Here is a 14625-nt window from a genome sequence, read left to right on the forward strand (position 1 = left end):
ATTTGCAATGCATTAGGTCTTGTATTAGTGATAGTTTGAGGTATTGGCGTTGCAAATAATAATGCGACGCCAATAACGCATACTTTCAATAATGCGAGACCTAGTGATTTGCAAATGCTTGCGTAGTGAGCCAGAAACCAGCATTGTATGTCTCAGTGCAGTACCGCAAGCTGCTCCTAGAGGGCCCCAGTGAGCAAGGCACCAGCATTGTATGCCTCGATGCAGTACCACAAGCTGCTCCTAGGGGTCCCTAGTAAGCAAGGCACCAGCACTGCATGTCCAGATGCAGTACCACAAGCTGCACCTAGAGGTCCCTAGTAAGCAAGGCACTAGCATTACGGACCTCTTTGGGTCACATATGGTACTGCACCCTGCAGAAGAAATTATAAATCCACCCTAACTATAAGGCATTGCATGCAAGACAGTACTACGAGTACACTCAAATAACTGTGTCCATATATACAATTAGTAGCTTTGAAATGTGACAAAAGAATTTTTACATTAATTTCGGATTAGGTTGTACTCTGTGTGGAGCCGATGAAGGGAAATTTATAGATGGTCTCATATAAATGTGAGATGTTCTAGTGAGCGAAGTAACCACTGTCAGCCTAGCTTAGGACCAAGTGTGTGTCTTGCCTGTAGCCTTTAAAGAAAATAGTGCCTTGAGGCTGTAATTAAAACCTAGGCAGTAACAACACATGTAACAGGGGGTTTCCTCATGGGAGGTTGCAAGAAGAGACAAGGCGGTACTAAGGAGGGACTACTAAGCCTTTTGACCAATTAAAAGCCACCATTTACAAAGGACAGGGACAGGAGCCAATTAAAAAGATGGGCGGAAAGTGGGCAGAGCTTTATGCCTATATCCTGAATACAGCATGTCCCGAAAAGACAGCGCAAGCGCTGCTTAGGCGAGACCTAAAAATGTTCCTGGTGCACACGGAGAAAACTTTTCTTTGGAAAAAGAAACTCCTCTCTTTGAAAGTTTATTTCGGCAGAACAGAGACCAAAATAAACAGCATGCCTGCTATGTATTTTTGCCAAAAGAGCTCCAGCTGCGTCTGAAGATTTACAACAAAAGGGAGCCTGCCAAGCTAGAAGAGATCTCCAAATTTAGTGAGCAGGCTGGCTTTGGACTGGAGTAGGTGGAGCCTTCACAGCAAGTGTGGGCTGGTGTGCCCACTGTGTGCACAAGCAGAAATGGCCCTCATAATCCACATAATAAAGTACAGTACAGAACAGTGAGCAATATCAGACATAAAGGGAGAAATGGAAAAACATCGCTATCCACCACAGTCCTGTTCTTTTTGTGTAAAATGGTGATTAGGAACATAAATCAGATCTTTAAAGACTAGTAAAGTACTTCAACCTTTGCATTATTGCTATATGGACGAGGATCACAGGTGCTGAAAAGTGCAGCAAACCCCAAACAGATACCCCATTTATTAACACTATCGGAGACAATTTCTGATGAGACACGTTGCGGAGGTAACAGCTGTCTCCAAAACCTTACTAAACCTAGAATGACGTAGTAATGGCTACGTTAATTAAGTAATGTGCAGGACCTACCCTGACCAGTATCGGCGAGGTTTGAATATTTTCAAACAGACCCTGGTGCGCAAACTCCACTTAGATCTTTACTTAGACCGCCTTAAGAAGCAATTTATTTACACGTCTCCTCTGCAAAGAAGGTTGTGCTGTTCAGAGAAATGCAACTCAACAGTTTTACATCTTACTTTCCTATTAAAGCAAAACCACAGACTGAGCTTTGGGACCACACCCATGAAGATCCTTGAACAGTATGGATCTATTTTCATCTGAAGAGGCTATGCGCATGAGGACTCAAACTTTCAGAATTAAAACACCAATCTGAACTGTGCTGCAAGGTAAGGGGTTCGATGTACTGAACGACAGTATTCGAGGAACCATAGATCACTATCATGTCCTTTATCTTAAACAATGCACTCATTCAAAATAAACACATTATAAACCACAACAGATACATTCAGAAAATCTACAAATGCATACACAAATAACATAAATGGTTCCTTACCTGTAAAATCTACCTTTCCGTAAAGATCCTGTATCTGCGGGGCCAATCCCAACTTGAACAGGTACAGGCTAAGAAAAAATTAAATTTAGATCAATTACAGGTACAGAAGCCAGGCACAATATATCAGCTAGACTATTTATACAATTATAAACAAGATCATTGCAAAAGCTATTGCTCAGCCAGATTGGTGTGACCCCATTAATCCTACTGCTACCCCATCCATTATCTTAGACCAATTACTGAGCCCCTACTCCTTGAGACTATTCACAAAAACCGTCCAACAGGACCGATTCTGGAAACTTACCTGCCGAATGTATGAGAAAAGTAGCCATTTCCTAGCATACAGTGCTCCAAATAATATTTAGTCCTTCGCTTGGAACTGGATCAGTGTCCAAATAGTGGAAGAAAGCTGTTGTTAAACAACTGTTGAAGAAATTTCTTTAGATCTCACGGATTCCAAGGACTTTCAATCCATATCACTTTTTCTATATGTATTGAAACTTCTAAAAACAAATGTTGGTATTCAATTACAATGCAGCATGAACAACACAGCCTGCTTGACTCCAGTCAGGCTGGCTAGTGCCCCAGTTAGAGTTCAGACCTGGTTGCGGTCTCCATCATGGATAATCTACTAGGACAAACGGATGCCAGAGGTGTGAGGTACTTGTTCTCAAAGGTCTTTTAGCAGCCCTCAACACCACAGACCACACCATCCTTATCTCAGGACTTTCAGACTGTGGAATTAAGGGAACAGTTTTGACCAGGCTGAATGTGCTTCCATCTGAGCATCAGCGTCAAGCCTTGAGCTAGTCACAATGGTAGCCAAAATCATAAGTGCCTGCTTTTCCCAATTCAAAATGCTTCATACCATCTTTCCTTTTAAATAGCAACATCTAAGCGTTCCGTTCCACTCTATACTCGACTACAGAAATGCATTTTCTGATCAGCCACAAATAAGCTAATTTCTAGTCTTCAGCTTATACAGAATGCCTCAAGGTGGCAAACTGAAGCTCATCTTCATCACTCCCGTTCTAAGGAATCTTCATTGTTTTCCTATCCACAATAGATTTGGCAAGGCCATGATAATGGCACATAAAGTAGTATACCAAAATATACCTAATTTTATGGCTGCAAAGTTTATTTGGTATAAACCAACCGGATCTCTCCATTCGGTACATACATTTCTGTAGTCCATACCCAAATCACACTACAATTGGAGACCAAGCCTTCTCCACTAAAATATGGGACTCACTTCCTTTGATTCCCTATGGAGAGGCATTTTGACCGAATTCAAAAAGACCCTGAGAATATATTTGTTCAAATATTATCTGTTCTAATGACTCCATTGTCTTGAACACACATTCAGATCGCGCCAAGAAGCTACACACACACACACACATTACACTATTTGCATTGATGGGAAAGCAGGAACCCCTAATACACGTTGCTGGTCTGAATATATAGCCGCTCCTACTCTGTAGTCTTCATCAAATGCCTAGAAGAGTTGTGGAAGAATGGAGGTTTAAAAAGGAGTAGGCTATTGTTTAAAAGAATGAATTGTACTAGAAAAGCTGATGGCCTATTTTCCAAACATGTCGCTCATTTTTCTCATCTTCTTAAAAACCTATCAGCAAGCACAAATGTTAACAGATAGTTACCATGACTAAGGTCCTAATTTAAATGGTACCCTATCGGTACTGCATCACAAGAGCGACGGAGTACCCTTTACGCCAACATAATAGTACACCCTTTCGATTTAAATGCGGACAAACTTGTATGACCCAATTTAGATGGCTGGACAGAGAAGTTAGCTTTCACTGCCAGTCACTGCCAGGAAAGCCCTACCATTAGGGGGCAATACAAGCTACTAAATAACCCTGTCCTGTTAGAGGAAACCTAAAATTCGTTTTTCATTACTCCAAGGCCAACCTCTACTATAGGATATCATTGGTTTCCTTATTACATTTAATAAGTGATCAATTATGTGTGGGAGCAGGTAGGAATGTCATGTTTGGTGTCTCAGGAACAGCAATTGAAACACTCTTTAATGGTAAAGTTGAATTTTAAGTCACAATTCTGAAAATGCCACTTTTAGAATGTGGAGGCGGATTATTGATAACTCACTGGTGCAGGGTCACCTCTTCGTCCACGGGTTCTTAACAAGTAAGGAGGAATCGACACTGGAGCGAAGTACAACCCACAGGTCATTTATTAGCATTCATGAATGGGGCCTCGTCCGACAAGCACCATAGAGATACTCAAGGAGGAAGCACAGCGAACGATGGTTACATGGGTTTTTATAGCAACAGATCACAAACAAGGGACGCTCAGAGGTAAATAGAGCTTTGGGAAAAACACACAAACGAGGTACCGGTAAGAATTGACAGCCTTGGTGCCTTGTGTAATTGTCGCGTCCTGAAGTTGCACAATAAGACATGCTAGCTGGGTAAACTTTACTTGAGGCTTTACCATTGTCTGGAAAACCCCAAGCAGACGCCAGCTGTTCTTCAGTGCAGACTCTGCATGTATACACAGCCTACAGCGCCCCAATCTAGATTCTTTTCTCATGTTTATACAGATGCACTGTCAAGGATAGAGCCCGGCTGGATGTAGGGCAGGGGTGAAAAATGGAGGAGGCATAGCTTAATCAAAAAAATCTGATTTTACATTTTAACAAGAAAGTAGCATTTTCTTGCCCTAACCATTTGGTATCTGTAGTCTGTTCCTGGGTCATATTACTAGGTGTAGTTGGCCTATGTGTATTCCTTCTGGACAGTATCCCAAAGGGATGCTGGCAGGATGGGCCATCTCTGGCAGGATGAAGGGGCGAGCGGTCACCTACCATACTTGTACGTCAATGGGGCTTCTTCAGCACACACACAAAGGACTTCACACTAGCCAACTGAGCCCCTAGACAGGGAGGCAGGACATTCGAGATATGTCTGCAGGGGGGAAACTCCAGAAGCTTCTCAACTTCAAAGGGGCACCAGGTATAAAAAGGACCCTCAGACCCAATCTTCAGGTACACTCCTGGACCTGTGGATAATAAAGAAGGATACCCTACTGTCCTACTGCTTGGGGCCTATCCTGCTTGCGGAGAGGGAAGACTGGACCAGCTCCCTTCATCCCATGCTGAGTGACTGCAAGGGTCAGTTGACTGACCTCCTGCTCTGAGCTACAGGGACATAAGCTCCAGAGGCCTCCCTGTATCTGCCCAGTTGACCTGCTGCATAGACCTGCAACTGTAACTGCCTGAGCCCTGCTGGCCTCTGTATGAGTGAGTCCTGGATCCCCAAGAGGTGCCTCCCCGGGTCCTGGACCCCTACCTGGCATCACAGTGTATGCCTCTGACTCAAAAAGGAGAAATGCTGAAGTTTTGGGCTCATTGCACCTGTGAAAGGGCCTGTTCACACCAGGATCTTGCCGCCTGTGCCGACCGCCAACGCGTAGCTCCAGTGAACCCAATTCTTCGAGCTATAGTGACTGTCAGGCACAATCAGCAACGAGAAATCTGCACTTTGCACTACAGCAACGACCGTCCAGGACACCCGACCTGCTCTTCACGCTACAGTGACAATCATCAGCAATGCTATCCCTTCCTCTTGCGGCCTCTTCCACCGTGAATGGAACACTTCGTGCTGGAGTTTAGAAGGAAATGTTTTCAGCTGTACTAACCTAGTCCCAGTGTACAGTCCGCCCCCTTTATCGTGGTCAGCCTGAACCTATGACTTTCACCTGATCTCACACAACCAAATAACTGCTAAGGATGGGATTGCTACCATTTTGTTGTGAAATTATTTATTAAAATTGTACTCTATTTTTCTAAATTGATGTGGGATTTTTCTTGTGTTGAGTTTTTACTTTGTTACTGTCTGTGTGCTAAATAAACACTTAACTCATTGCCTCCAAGTTAAGCCTCACTGGTTTCATGCCAACCTACCAGATGATTGGTTAATTTGGCAACTTATTGGAGTTCATCCTGATAAGGATTGAGGCTTGTGCTAAAGTAGTGTTTCAACCCGCCCCTCAACCAACAACCCATTAGATCACATACATCACAAATAATTTTTTCAAGTGATTATTATTTGGGAAAAAGCAACAATACAAAGTCACAGCACATTATGAAATTAGCAATCGTTGTTTTTGACATCTAATGCAATGAAATAAATATTGGCTCAAAAAATGAACAAATCATACTGAGAGGGAGTTTGAATACCGCAGACGAAAGGTGCACAGAAAAGAAAATTCCGAAAATGTAGCATTGCACAATTTGGCTTAATTTTTTCTTTTAACCTAAGCTTACAGCTTGCGTAAAAAGGTAGGCAGGTTTTGCAAGATATTAGCAGAAGACTGGTGAACAAAGATAATGTCTTGCCAAGAAATCTTTCCTGTTGAACCAGTCTGCAACCCGTATCTCGCAAGACTTCTAAAAATAAAGTGACCGCTTTTGTAAAAAATTAAAAAATAAACCACCAACAACTCTAGATACTGTCAAGTCGCTTCTGACTGCAAAGGTGTAGTTTTGCAAATTTGTGCATGGATCTTTGTGAAATTTCACAATAAAATATTACATGATTTTGCACACCGTTACAAGTCGGCCATTCACCCCTGTCTCCAGGTTGTACCTGGCACAAACAGCTGAGTCCCAGGACCGTCCTATATTATCTGTTACTCAGGTTTAATATTTTTAGCACACTTTGGCTGCTCTGCCTGAAATATACTCTATCTATAAAAAGACAGCATACCAAGCTAAAAAGAGAAAACCGTTCAAAAAAAATAAAATATAAAAATATTAAAGCAGTGGCTAATGGGCCTAAATGGGGAGGATGAAGAAGATAATGAAAGGAGAGGAAACAAGGGTGTCAACATGGAATTTCCAGGCTCTGTGGGGGAAGAGCTTTATGATGCAAGAGAAAGGACACAGGAAATACTTGGCCTTTGTTTCAGACTTTATAGGTGCATAGTTGGATGATTTAGAATAATAAAAATAAAAATAAAAAGCTTAGCAGGAGGAGGTATAGTGATGTACCTGTTTGTCTAACTAGCAAAGGCAGCTGGAAACAGTCAAGTGCAATTTTGAAACAAGAAAGATTCCTTTCAAGTTCCTCGTTATTAGGGTTTGTGTCACAGTCAATGATTATATAATTCCACATTTCTCAATCGTTGACATGGATTCTACACAGGATTTTCAGTCAAATCACTCCAGATGTTGCATTTTCTGTTAAAGAGGCTACATTTGTATTACGCAATGCTGTCCGCGATTCAAGTCTTGCAATTGTGGGAATGTTGCGGTTAACTATATTTTGTGTTGCTTCTCTTCACTCAGTAACTCACTGACCAGCACTGCTGACGTTTCTCATTTAAATCTCAATTACGTGCAAAAAGGCTTTAGAATGCTAGAGCCCGGTGTTGATACCTTTCAAAGGCCTGCTGTGAGTTTCTTTTTGGGCCGCTCTTGAGGGCTGCGACGTCGCATTAACTTGGTGCTTTGAAGGCGGCAATAGCTCTGTTATCAGAGCTGTAGAGCAAATGCCAAGATTCTTAGCTGGAGACTTTCAAAAATTAACTTTAGTCAAGGTCACGATCTGCTTTTTTCCCTTCTGCCCCTTTGTGTTGGGATAATCTGGGTATAATGACCCGTCGACTGATTTTGGGGTACAATTGGGAGGGGTGGAGCACCCAGCACTGCACAACCTGAGAAGCATCCTCCTGCCACAGAGACTGCCAATTCCCAATATGACAGGAACTCTGGGGCATTGAGGAGTCCCTCTCTGTTCTGTTCCTGTGTTAACATTTCTGGAATGCAGGGCATCTTCGCTACATGCAGGCCCTTTTGACTAACTGTGAGGCTATCACTTCATTTGGTTACGAGTCCTCCTTGAGTTTGTGCGAGGCAGACATTTGGCTGGGTGTAGTTAAAAACCCATCCTGTCCAGTCCCTCTTCTCCTCCACATATGCCATAAGTTTGTCCATTAGGGACTCCTTTTGGGCAAGGCTGAGAAACATTCCAACTAAATTCTTCATCCATTCCCCATGCTCTTTCTCCATGTCCAAAATGTATGCTTCACTGCTTGATCTTTGAACTTTTTGATAACCATGTTGGACACTTCGTCTGGAATTCCACAGCCGCCCCACGGTTTGTCTTCTATGAGGTTTCTTCTTTTTGGCCAGACTGTCTAGTTAACGTTACCTTCAATTTGTTGTGTAACATTTCACCAATCACATTTTGCTCCTTTGTGTAAGGACCTGGAACCCAAACGGAGTTGAATTTTACCAGCGTAGTAGGCTTTGTAATACCCGTTGGAACCAGCATTTTCCTTTTCAACGGATATAATGGATGGAGCTGCAAATTTTGGGTTTAGGTGGCAAATTTACTTAGATGTCAGCAAATACGGATTTGCCCTGATCAGCTGTATCCTCTCTCCAAGGTCTGCATAATATAATGTGCATCACCATGTGTTTTTCGGTCGTATCCCTCACAACTTCCCCTCAAACACCCACAAACGCTCAACACCTCTAAATTTGAATGGTGGGGTTACGGAGGAGTGAGGAATGAATGTTTGAGAGAAGTTATAGTTTGAGCACACACAGTGTTCAGAATCTCACCAGCTGCTACTCACAGCCCAGGGAGCTTTGCTGTGGTTTAACCTAGCTCCATTTGCAATCCAGGATGCTGCCCAAATCCATTGATTGAGACTTTCCAACAGCTCCTAGAAGTGCAGCAGCACCTTGTGAAGTGAGACGAGCAGAATGGACAAGCTGCACTATCGTTGGCAGCTTCCCACCATCTGCAGCACCTTCTGTCATGCTTATTGATTATGCGTGCTCCCTGGCCATCGAGCAAAAGGATACAAACTGGGGTCCATCTGTTTCAGTTTGTGTCAAGGCCGGGGAGAGGGGTTGAAAGGGGACTTGCGGCAAAGTCAACGTTAATGAGACAGTGTGGGCTAAAGGGTAAACTGTGGAAAAGGCATACATGCATACAAAAAAAACTGCACTATCTTTGATTGTTATGCTATGAGTGCATTACTGAGATGTGGACCAGAGTAACTGTACGTTCAAATGGATCGACATGCAACCTCAAGGTGTATATCCTGGGCGATATTAGGCATTGTATTTATACTGAGGGCTATGAAACCGAGAGACTGCCAGTAACCTTTTTATTAACATATCACATAATGTATGGCTAAGATCCAAACCCCACATGGTAGGACTAGGACATCGCATCCCCAACAGTGAGGTTCCAAACTCCATCTGTTACCGAGTGATCCACTGTGCGGTTCTGTCCCTAGAGTCTTCGTTATCTATCGGTACAGGGGAGTAGCGGGCTTACTCTGAACCAAGCATTACTACAGCATTTTGTATTCAGTGACAGAAACAAAGCTGCTGCCTCAGTCCTACACTCGCAAAATTAGATTTAATTTACACGCTCCCTTGTTTTAAACCTCATGCAGCGAGAAAGAGGAGGAACACTGTTCTCCTGAAGAACTGGATCTACCCATTTATTTGTTTGGCTGAACTGCATCTCCAAATGCACAGAGTACAACGAGGACACTGGCTTCAATATCGAGGCCCCAAACTCTTGCTAGAGCAACAATGGAAAAAAGAGGAGCTTTACCCCAGGGTTTACCAACCTAAAAGGAAGTACTCCTTTACTAAGCAGGTGCCAAACAGAAAGTTGTGGGGCAGGAGTGGCGGCAAGGAAGTCACTGGATAGAGCATGAACACTACTGTAAGCAGGGTGGGACTTCTGGCACTGCCCACATCTGAACCGCCTGCTCTTTACCGGCCTCAGAACTGCATATTGTACAAGGACTCCAGGACCAGAGATCTCCTCTACGATACCAGGATCTTGGCCTCTTTGGATCCAAAGTCAAACCTCAGCATCACTTGGAGACAGCACCTCAAGAAGTGCTTCCACAGACAAGTGCAATGCAGAAAAGTATAAAAGTAAAGGCATCCGCAAAAAAAGTGAGTTAAGTGGCACCCCTTTGGGGAAGATACGCTTGCAAACTACACCGACTCGAATCCCAGCTGGAAAGCAGGACATGATTGTTATATGAAGTGCCCAAGGATTTAAACACGGTCCCTCTAGATGGGAAATGGGAGCTAATGGAGAGGGCGTTCACATGGATCAGATGCTAAGGAGCCCAAGTGCAAGAATCTGCCTCCATGTGAAGCTCAAGTAATCAGTTTCAGTGCCCACAAACATCCAACAGTGTTGCAGCAGGCTGAGCGTCCGAAGCCCCCCACTGCAGCATGCCATAAACAAACATGTTCACCGCACACATAGATTCAGTGCAACTCAAGGGGTCAGAGTTCAGAAGATGAGTTAGGGATCTCCTTTCGGTCGGATTCCCCTAGGAAACCCACCAAGACGAGAAAGCGAACAAGCGCGAGCAGGATATGATTTTTGTGGGGCTGTAAATCAAGGGCTTCAGAAGAGCATGTTTGGTACCCAGGATGTAATTCGTCAACCTTCTCACACCATTCCTGAAGGACAGCCTGCTGTGGAGGAGTAAACACCTAGCTGAGCAGGGGCCCGAGTGCTGGATAGCTTAGACATTAATAAACCTGACAGGAGGCTGCTTAAACATTGCATATGGCATAGGAACATCTGGTGCAACATCTGCAATTCTTCCAACTTCTTTCCAAGTTTTCCCTGGGAACTTGAGGAATGAAAACAGTTACATGGGAGACTTTGCAACTCTGGTGAAGAATTTCAGATTCTTAGATAGTATGGTACTGCGGGGACAACTTGGGAATAAAGCAACGATATGTTAATATCTCGGTCAGTGTGAGAAATCCGCCAACAGAAGAACGTAAAATGCTCCTGCACATGGGACGTGTAAGGAAGGGGGATTTTGTCAAACAACTTCTAAGAAACACGCTAGTACAGTGACCGGACATTCACATAGTGTTATTTTCACCCGGTGCAATTTCTGATCTCAAAAAGGGTCACCCATAAGATGTGCATTAAATGTGTCAGACCCTGCTATAAAAGACCAACTTCCCTGAAACGTCATAGCTATGTAAAGTCAACCGAGGTTGTTCCAGGTCTTGGCAGTGATGTAGGAGAAGGAGCTGCCGTTGCTGCGGCTGCGACAGATACAGGGGGTGCGTGCAAGGGCGAGTGAAGAGGAGCACAAGTATCTAGCAGGTCGGTGGAAGTTCGAGGACCTGCCTAATTCAACCATCCATTGGTCGTGGAATGCTCTGTAGGTGTGCATGAGGATCTTGAACAGGCATCTTTATCTTTTCTGGTTGGGGAGCCAGTGGAAGTCTCTCAGGTGTGGGCGAAGTGAGTTCGCCTGAGGAGGTTCAGGATGAGTCTGGCTGCAGCGTTCTGTATGGTCTGGAGTCTTGTGAGGAGCTGGGTGGAGATGCCGACATAGAGGGCGTTGCTGTAGGTGAGGTGGCTGGTGACGAGTGCCAGCGTGTCAATCTTTCTGGTGTTGGTTGAGATCCATCAGCAGAGCATGCGAAGTGTGTGGAAGCAGGGGGAGGCGACTGCGTTGACTTCTGTTTTCATGGTCAGTTGGCTGCAGAGGAAGATGCTGAGGTTGTGTGCATGGTCGGTAGGTGTGGGTGTGCGTCCGAGTACTGCAGGCCGCCAGCTGTGGTCCCATGCAGAGGTGTTCTTCCAGAAGATCAGTACTTCAGTTTTGTCAGAGCTGAGTTGGAGGCAGTTGTCCCTCAACCATTTGGCTACTCTGGTCAGGGCGCTGCAGAAGTTGGTTTTAGCATTGGAGGGGTACTCGGTGAGCGAGAGGATCAGTTGAGTGTCATCTGCGTAGGAGATTATGTTGAGTCCGTGGGGCTGAGGGATGATCCTTGTGGCACATCACATATGATGTCTTTGAGTACGGAGGTGAAGGGAGACAGTTGGATGCGCTATGTGCATCCTGTAAGGAAGAAGGCGATCCACTTGAGGGCTGCCTTTCTACTCATGAAGTGAAAGCAATGCGAGTGGGCTGTCATCTTTCTAGTGGCAAAAAAGGGCACCGCTGGGGCAATTCCCAGCTGCAGATCTGCAGGTGGGGTCACCATGGCTGCTCCAACACCTTTGCTGTAACTAACCTGGAGGAGGGGGGCCCTGGAGAGACATCTGCTACTTGCAAAATGGTGGCCGCCAATCGAGGAATGACACTTTATTTTTTTAACTTTTAAATACTGCACTTACATAGATTATTTAAAAATCCTTGAACTGCTTACAATAAACAAAGCAGCACATTCTAGCTTCCTGCTTTACTTTGGTTACTGCCAGTACCAGATGCATTTGTTAATCAGGGAAACTTTGTGAAATTCATGAGGGTCACAGCCAACGTGGTTGCTGATAGTGTAAAAGATTAGTGTAATTATTGCCTCAGTTTGATTCATGCTATAATTGCAACAGTGTTTATAGGCATTGTTATAAACTCTTCTCAACAACATTATATACTCTAGTTTGGGGGAAAAACTGTACAAATCATTAGGCCAGTGGTCTCCAAACTTTTCTGTAGTGAGACCTAATTCTGATCGGTGAAGATTATTGTAAACTCCTGAAAGCCAAGCCACTCACTCAATGTTACCAGACACCCCAACGCCTAGTTGCACTGAATGTAAGCCTAATGTCCATAGAGCCAGATACTATGGTTTGGACAAAATACTTTAACTGGGGGCACTATGGCAGGGCCACAATTTGTGTCAGTAAGAGTGTGGTCTTTGGGGATATATGAACATGTGTGCGTATGAATGGGATATATGTGTAGGAGTGCCTGAGAGCCTGTGTTGTATGTACTTGTGGCACAGGACATACCGTTCGCCATATGTGCCATTTTTTAATCAGATTAATTTAAAGCACAGAAAACTATTCTGCAAAATATTTTCATATCAGGGAACATTTTTCTGCACTTTAAATTTCTGCCACTTGAAAAAATGTCTGTATGGCTGTATTTTTCAATTATAAATATGTCACTGTGTCCACCAGCCACTGTGAGCAAGATGCCTACTGTGTATAAATGCAACACTTTGAAATGGGAGAACATTGGGAGAAAATTAAACAGAGTTAAATTTACGTTTATATGGTTTCCATAAAACTCATCATTTAAATTTTCTCCAACTTTAAAGTGTTACATTTACAATTAGCAGGCATCTTGCATCCAGTGGCCTCTAGACACGGTGCCATATTTTTAACCAAAAATACAGCCATTTGCTTAAATAGGAGGAATTTAAAGTTAAGACACATGCTTCATTAAATATTAATTTTTAATTGAAAGTGGAGAAAAACATTGACTAAATACATCATTAAACTATTTTTATCCACTTAAAATTTCTTCCATTTGAAAAAACGCCTACATTTTTCAGTTATAAATATGCCACAGTGTCTACTGGCCACAGACAGCAAGAGGCCTGCTTTTTGTAAATGCAACACTTTGCAAGGGGATTACATTAAAATGAAGAGGTAACTTAATCATTAAATTAACTCTTCATTTGAATTTTCTCCCATTTGTAAGCATTTGGAAACATCATTTTGTTCTCCTCCTCCAATATTAAGTTAACAAGAGCTTTTATTATTCTATTAAAGAGTTGACACCTCAGTGCCTCAGTTCTTCACCTCTGTGCCTGGGTCATAAATCTGACTCAGCACTGCTCAGGCCCTGCTATCTGCAGCCTGAAGATAATCATGTAAAATAAACAACCTTCCCTGAGCTTTGTGACCCTGTACTTATTTAAAAATAAACTCAAGGCTGTGAGCTACCCTGGAGGGGTCTGTGAGCTACTGGTAGCTCGTGGTGGACTGGTGGAGACACCAGCCTTACACACTAGTGTAGTTACGATTACTAAGCATGCAGAGCACACTGCGAGCAACCCGTGCCAGAGACAGAACAGCAGAACTTCACACCCTCACTGGGATACTGTGGTGAAACAGACAACAGGGTGTGCATTCCATGGTGTGGTGTGCAAAAAAAGGCACTTGTAGCAGTCAGACAATCAAACACTATTGATGGGTACCAAGGTAACACATATGCTCTGAGAAAGTAGCTTAGGGCTTTCATGAAGTTAAAAATGAATCTCTCTCTGTATTTTTTTCAGGGTACCACATAAAATAGCCTACAGACAGGTGTGTGCCACAGTCTGGGCGATCTCCTTACAGCAAACAAGCACCAGCAGGATCCGCGGGAGAGCCGCACACTTCTGAGCGTGTATTTCCGCAGCACGTCCGGTCTCTCAGAGTCAAGGTGACGTGCGTTGTGCGAGCGATGCCAGAGGGCCTACAAGCGAGACAGGAAGTCATCTGTATGTTACCGCGACACCTCCGAGCTCCACAGCATCTGCCACGTGTCACACTGTTTGTACCCTTGTATTCAAGCCTCTTGAAAGGACACACTCCAGGATTCACTCCCAGATGCTCTTTAGCTGTGAGTGGAAACCCCAGGGATAACGGTGGGATGATCGCCCCTGGATTTAAATCTGCAGTGGGAACACTTGGGAATATAGACGCATCAGCTGTTCCCACACATTCTTGCTAATGTATTGCCTTGCGATTGCCACCAATCCTTTGCACCTCCCTTTTGCTGGTGGCAATATGGCG

At 43.8% G+C, this 14625-nt stretch overlaps 1 protein-coding gene across 1 annotated transcript in view; it reads right to left on the reverse strand.

The window, feature by feature from the left end:
• Positions 1 to 14625, reverse strand: part of IQGAP1 (IQ motif containing GTPase activating protein 1) — a 532553-nt gene that overhangs the window by 349916 nt on the left and 168012 nt on the right. Inside the window, exon 6 of the mRNA XM_085644306.1 lies at positions 2051 to 2118. Coding sequence (XP_085500432.1) covers positions 2051 to 2118 — 68 coding nt within the window. The remainder of the gene's footprint in view (positions 1 to 2050; positions 2119 to 14625) is intronic.

This window comes from Triturus cristatus, chromosome 3_1 (genome assembly GCF_964204655.1).
Source record: "Triturus cristatus chromosome 3_1, aTriCri1.1, whole genome shotgun sequence".
Classification (NCBI taxonomy): domain Eukaryota; kingdom Metazoa; phylum Chordata; class Amphibia; order Caudata; family Salamandridae; genus Triturus; species Triturus cristatus.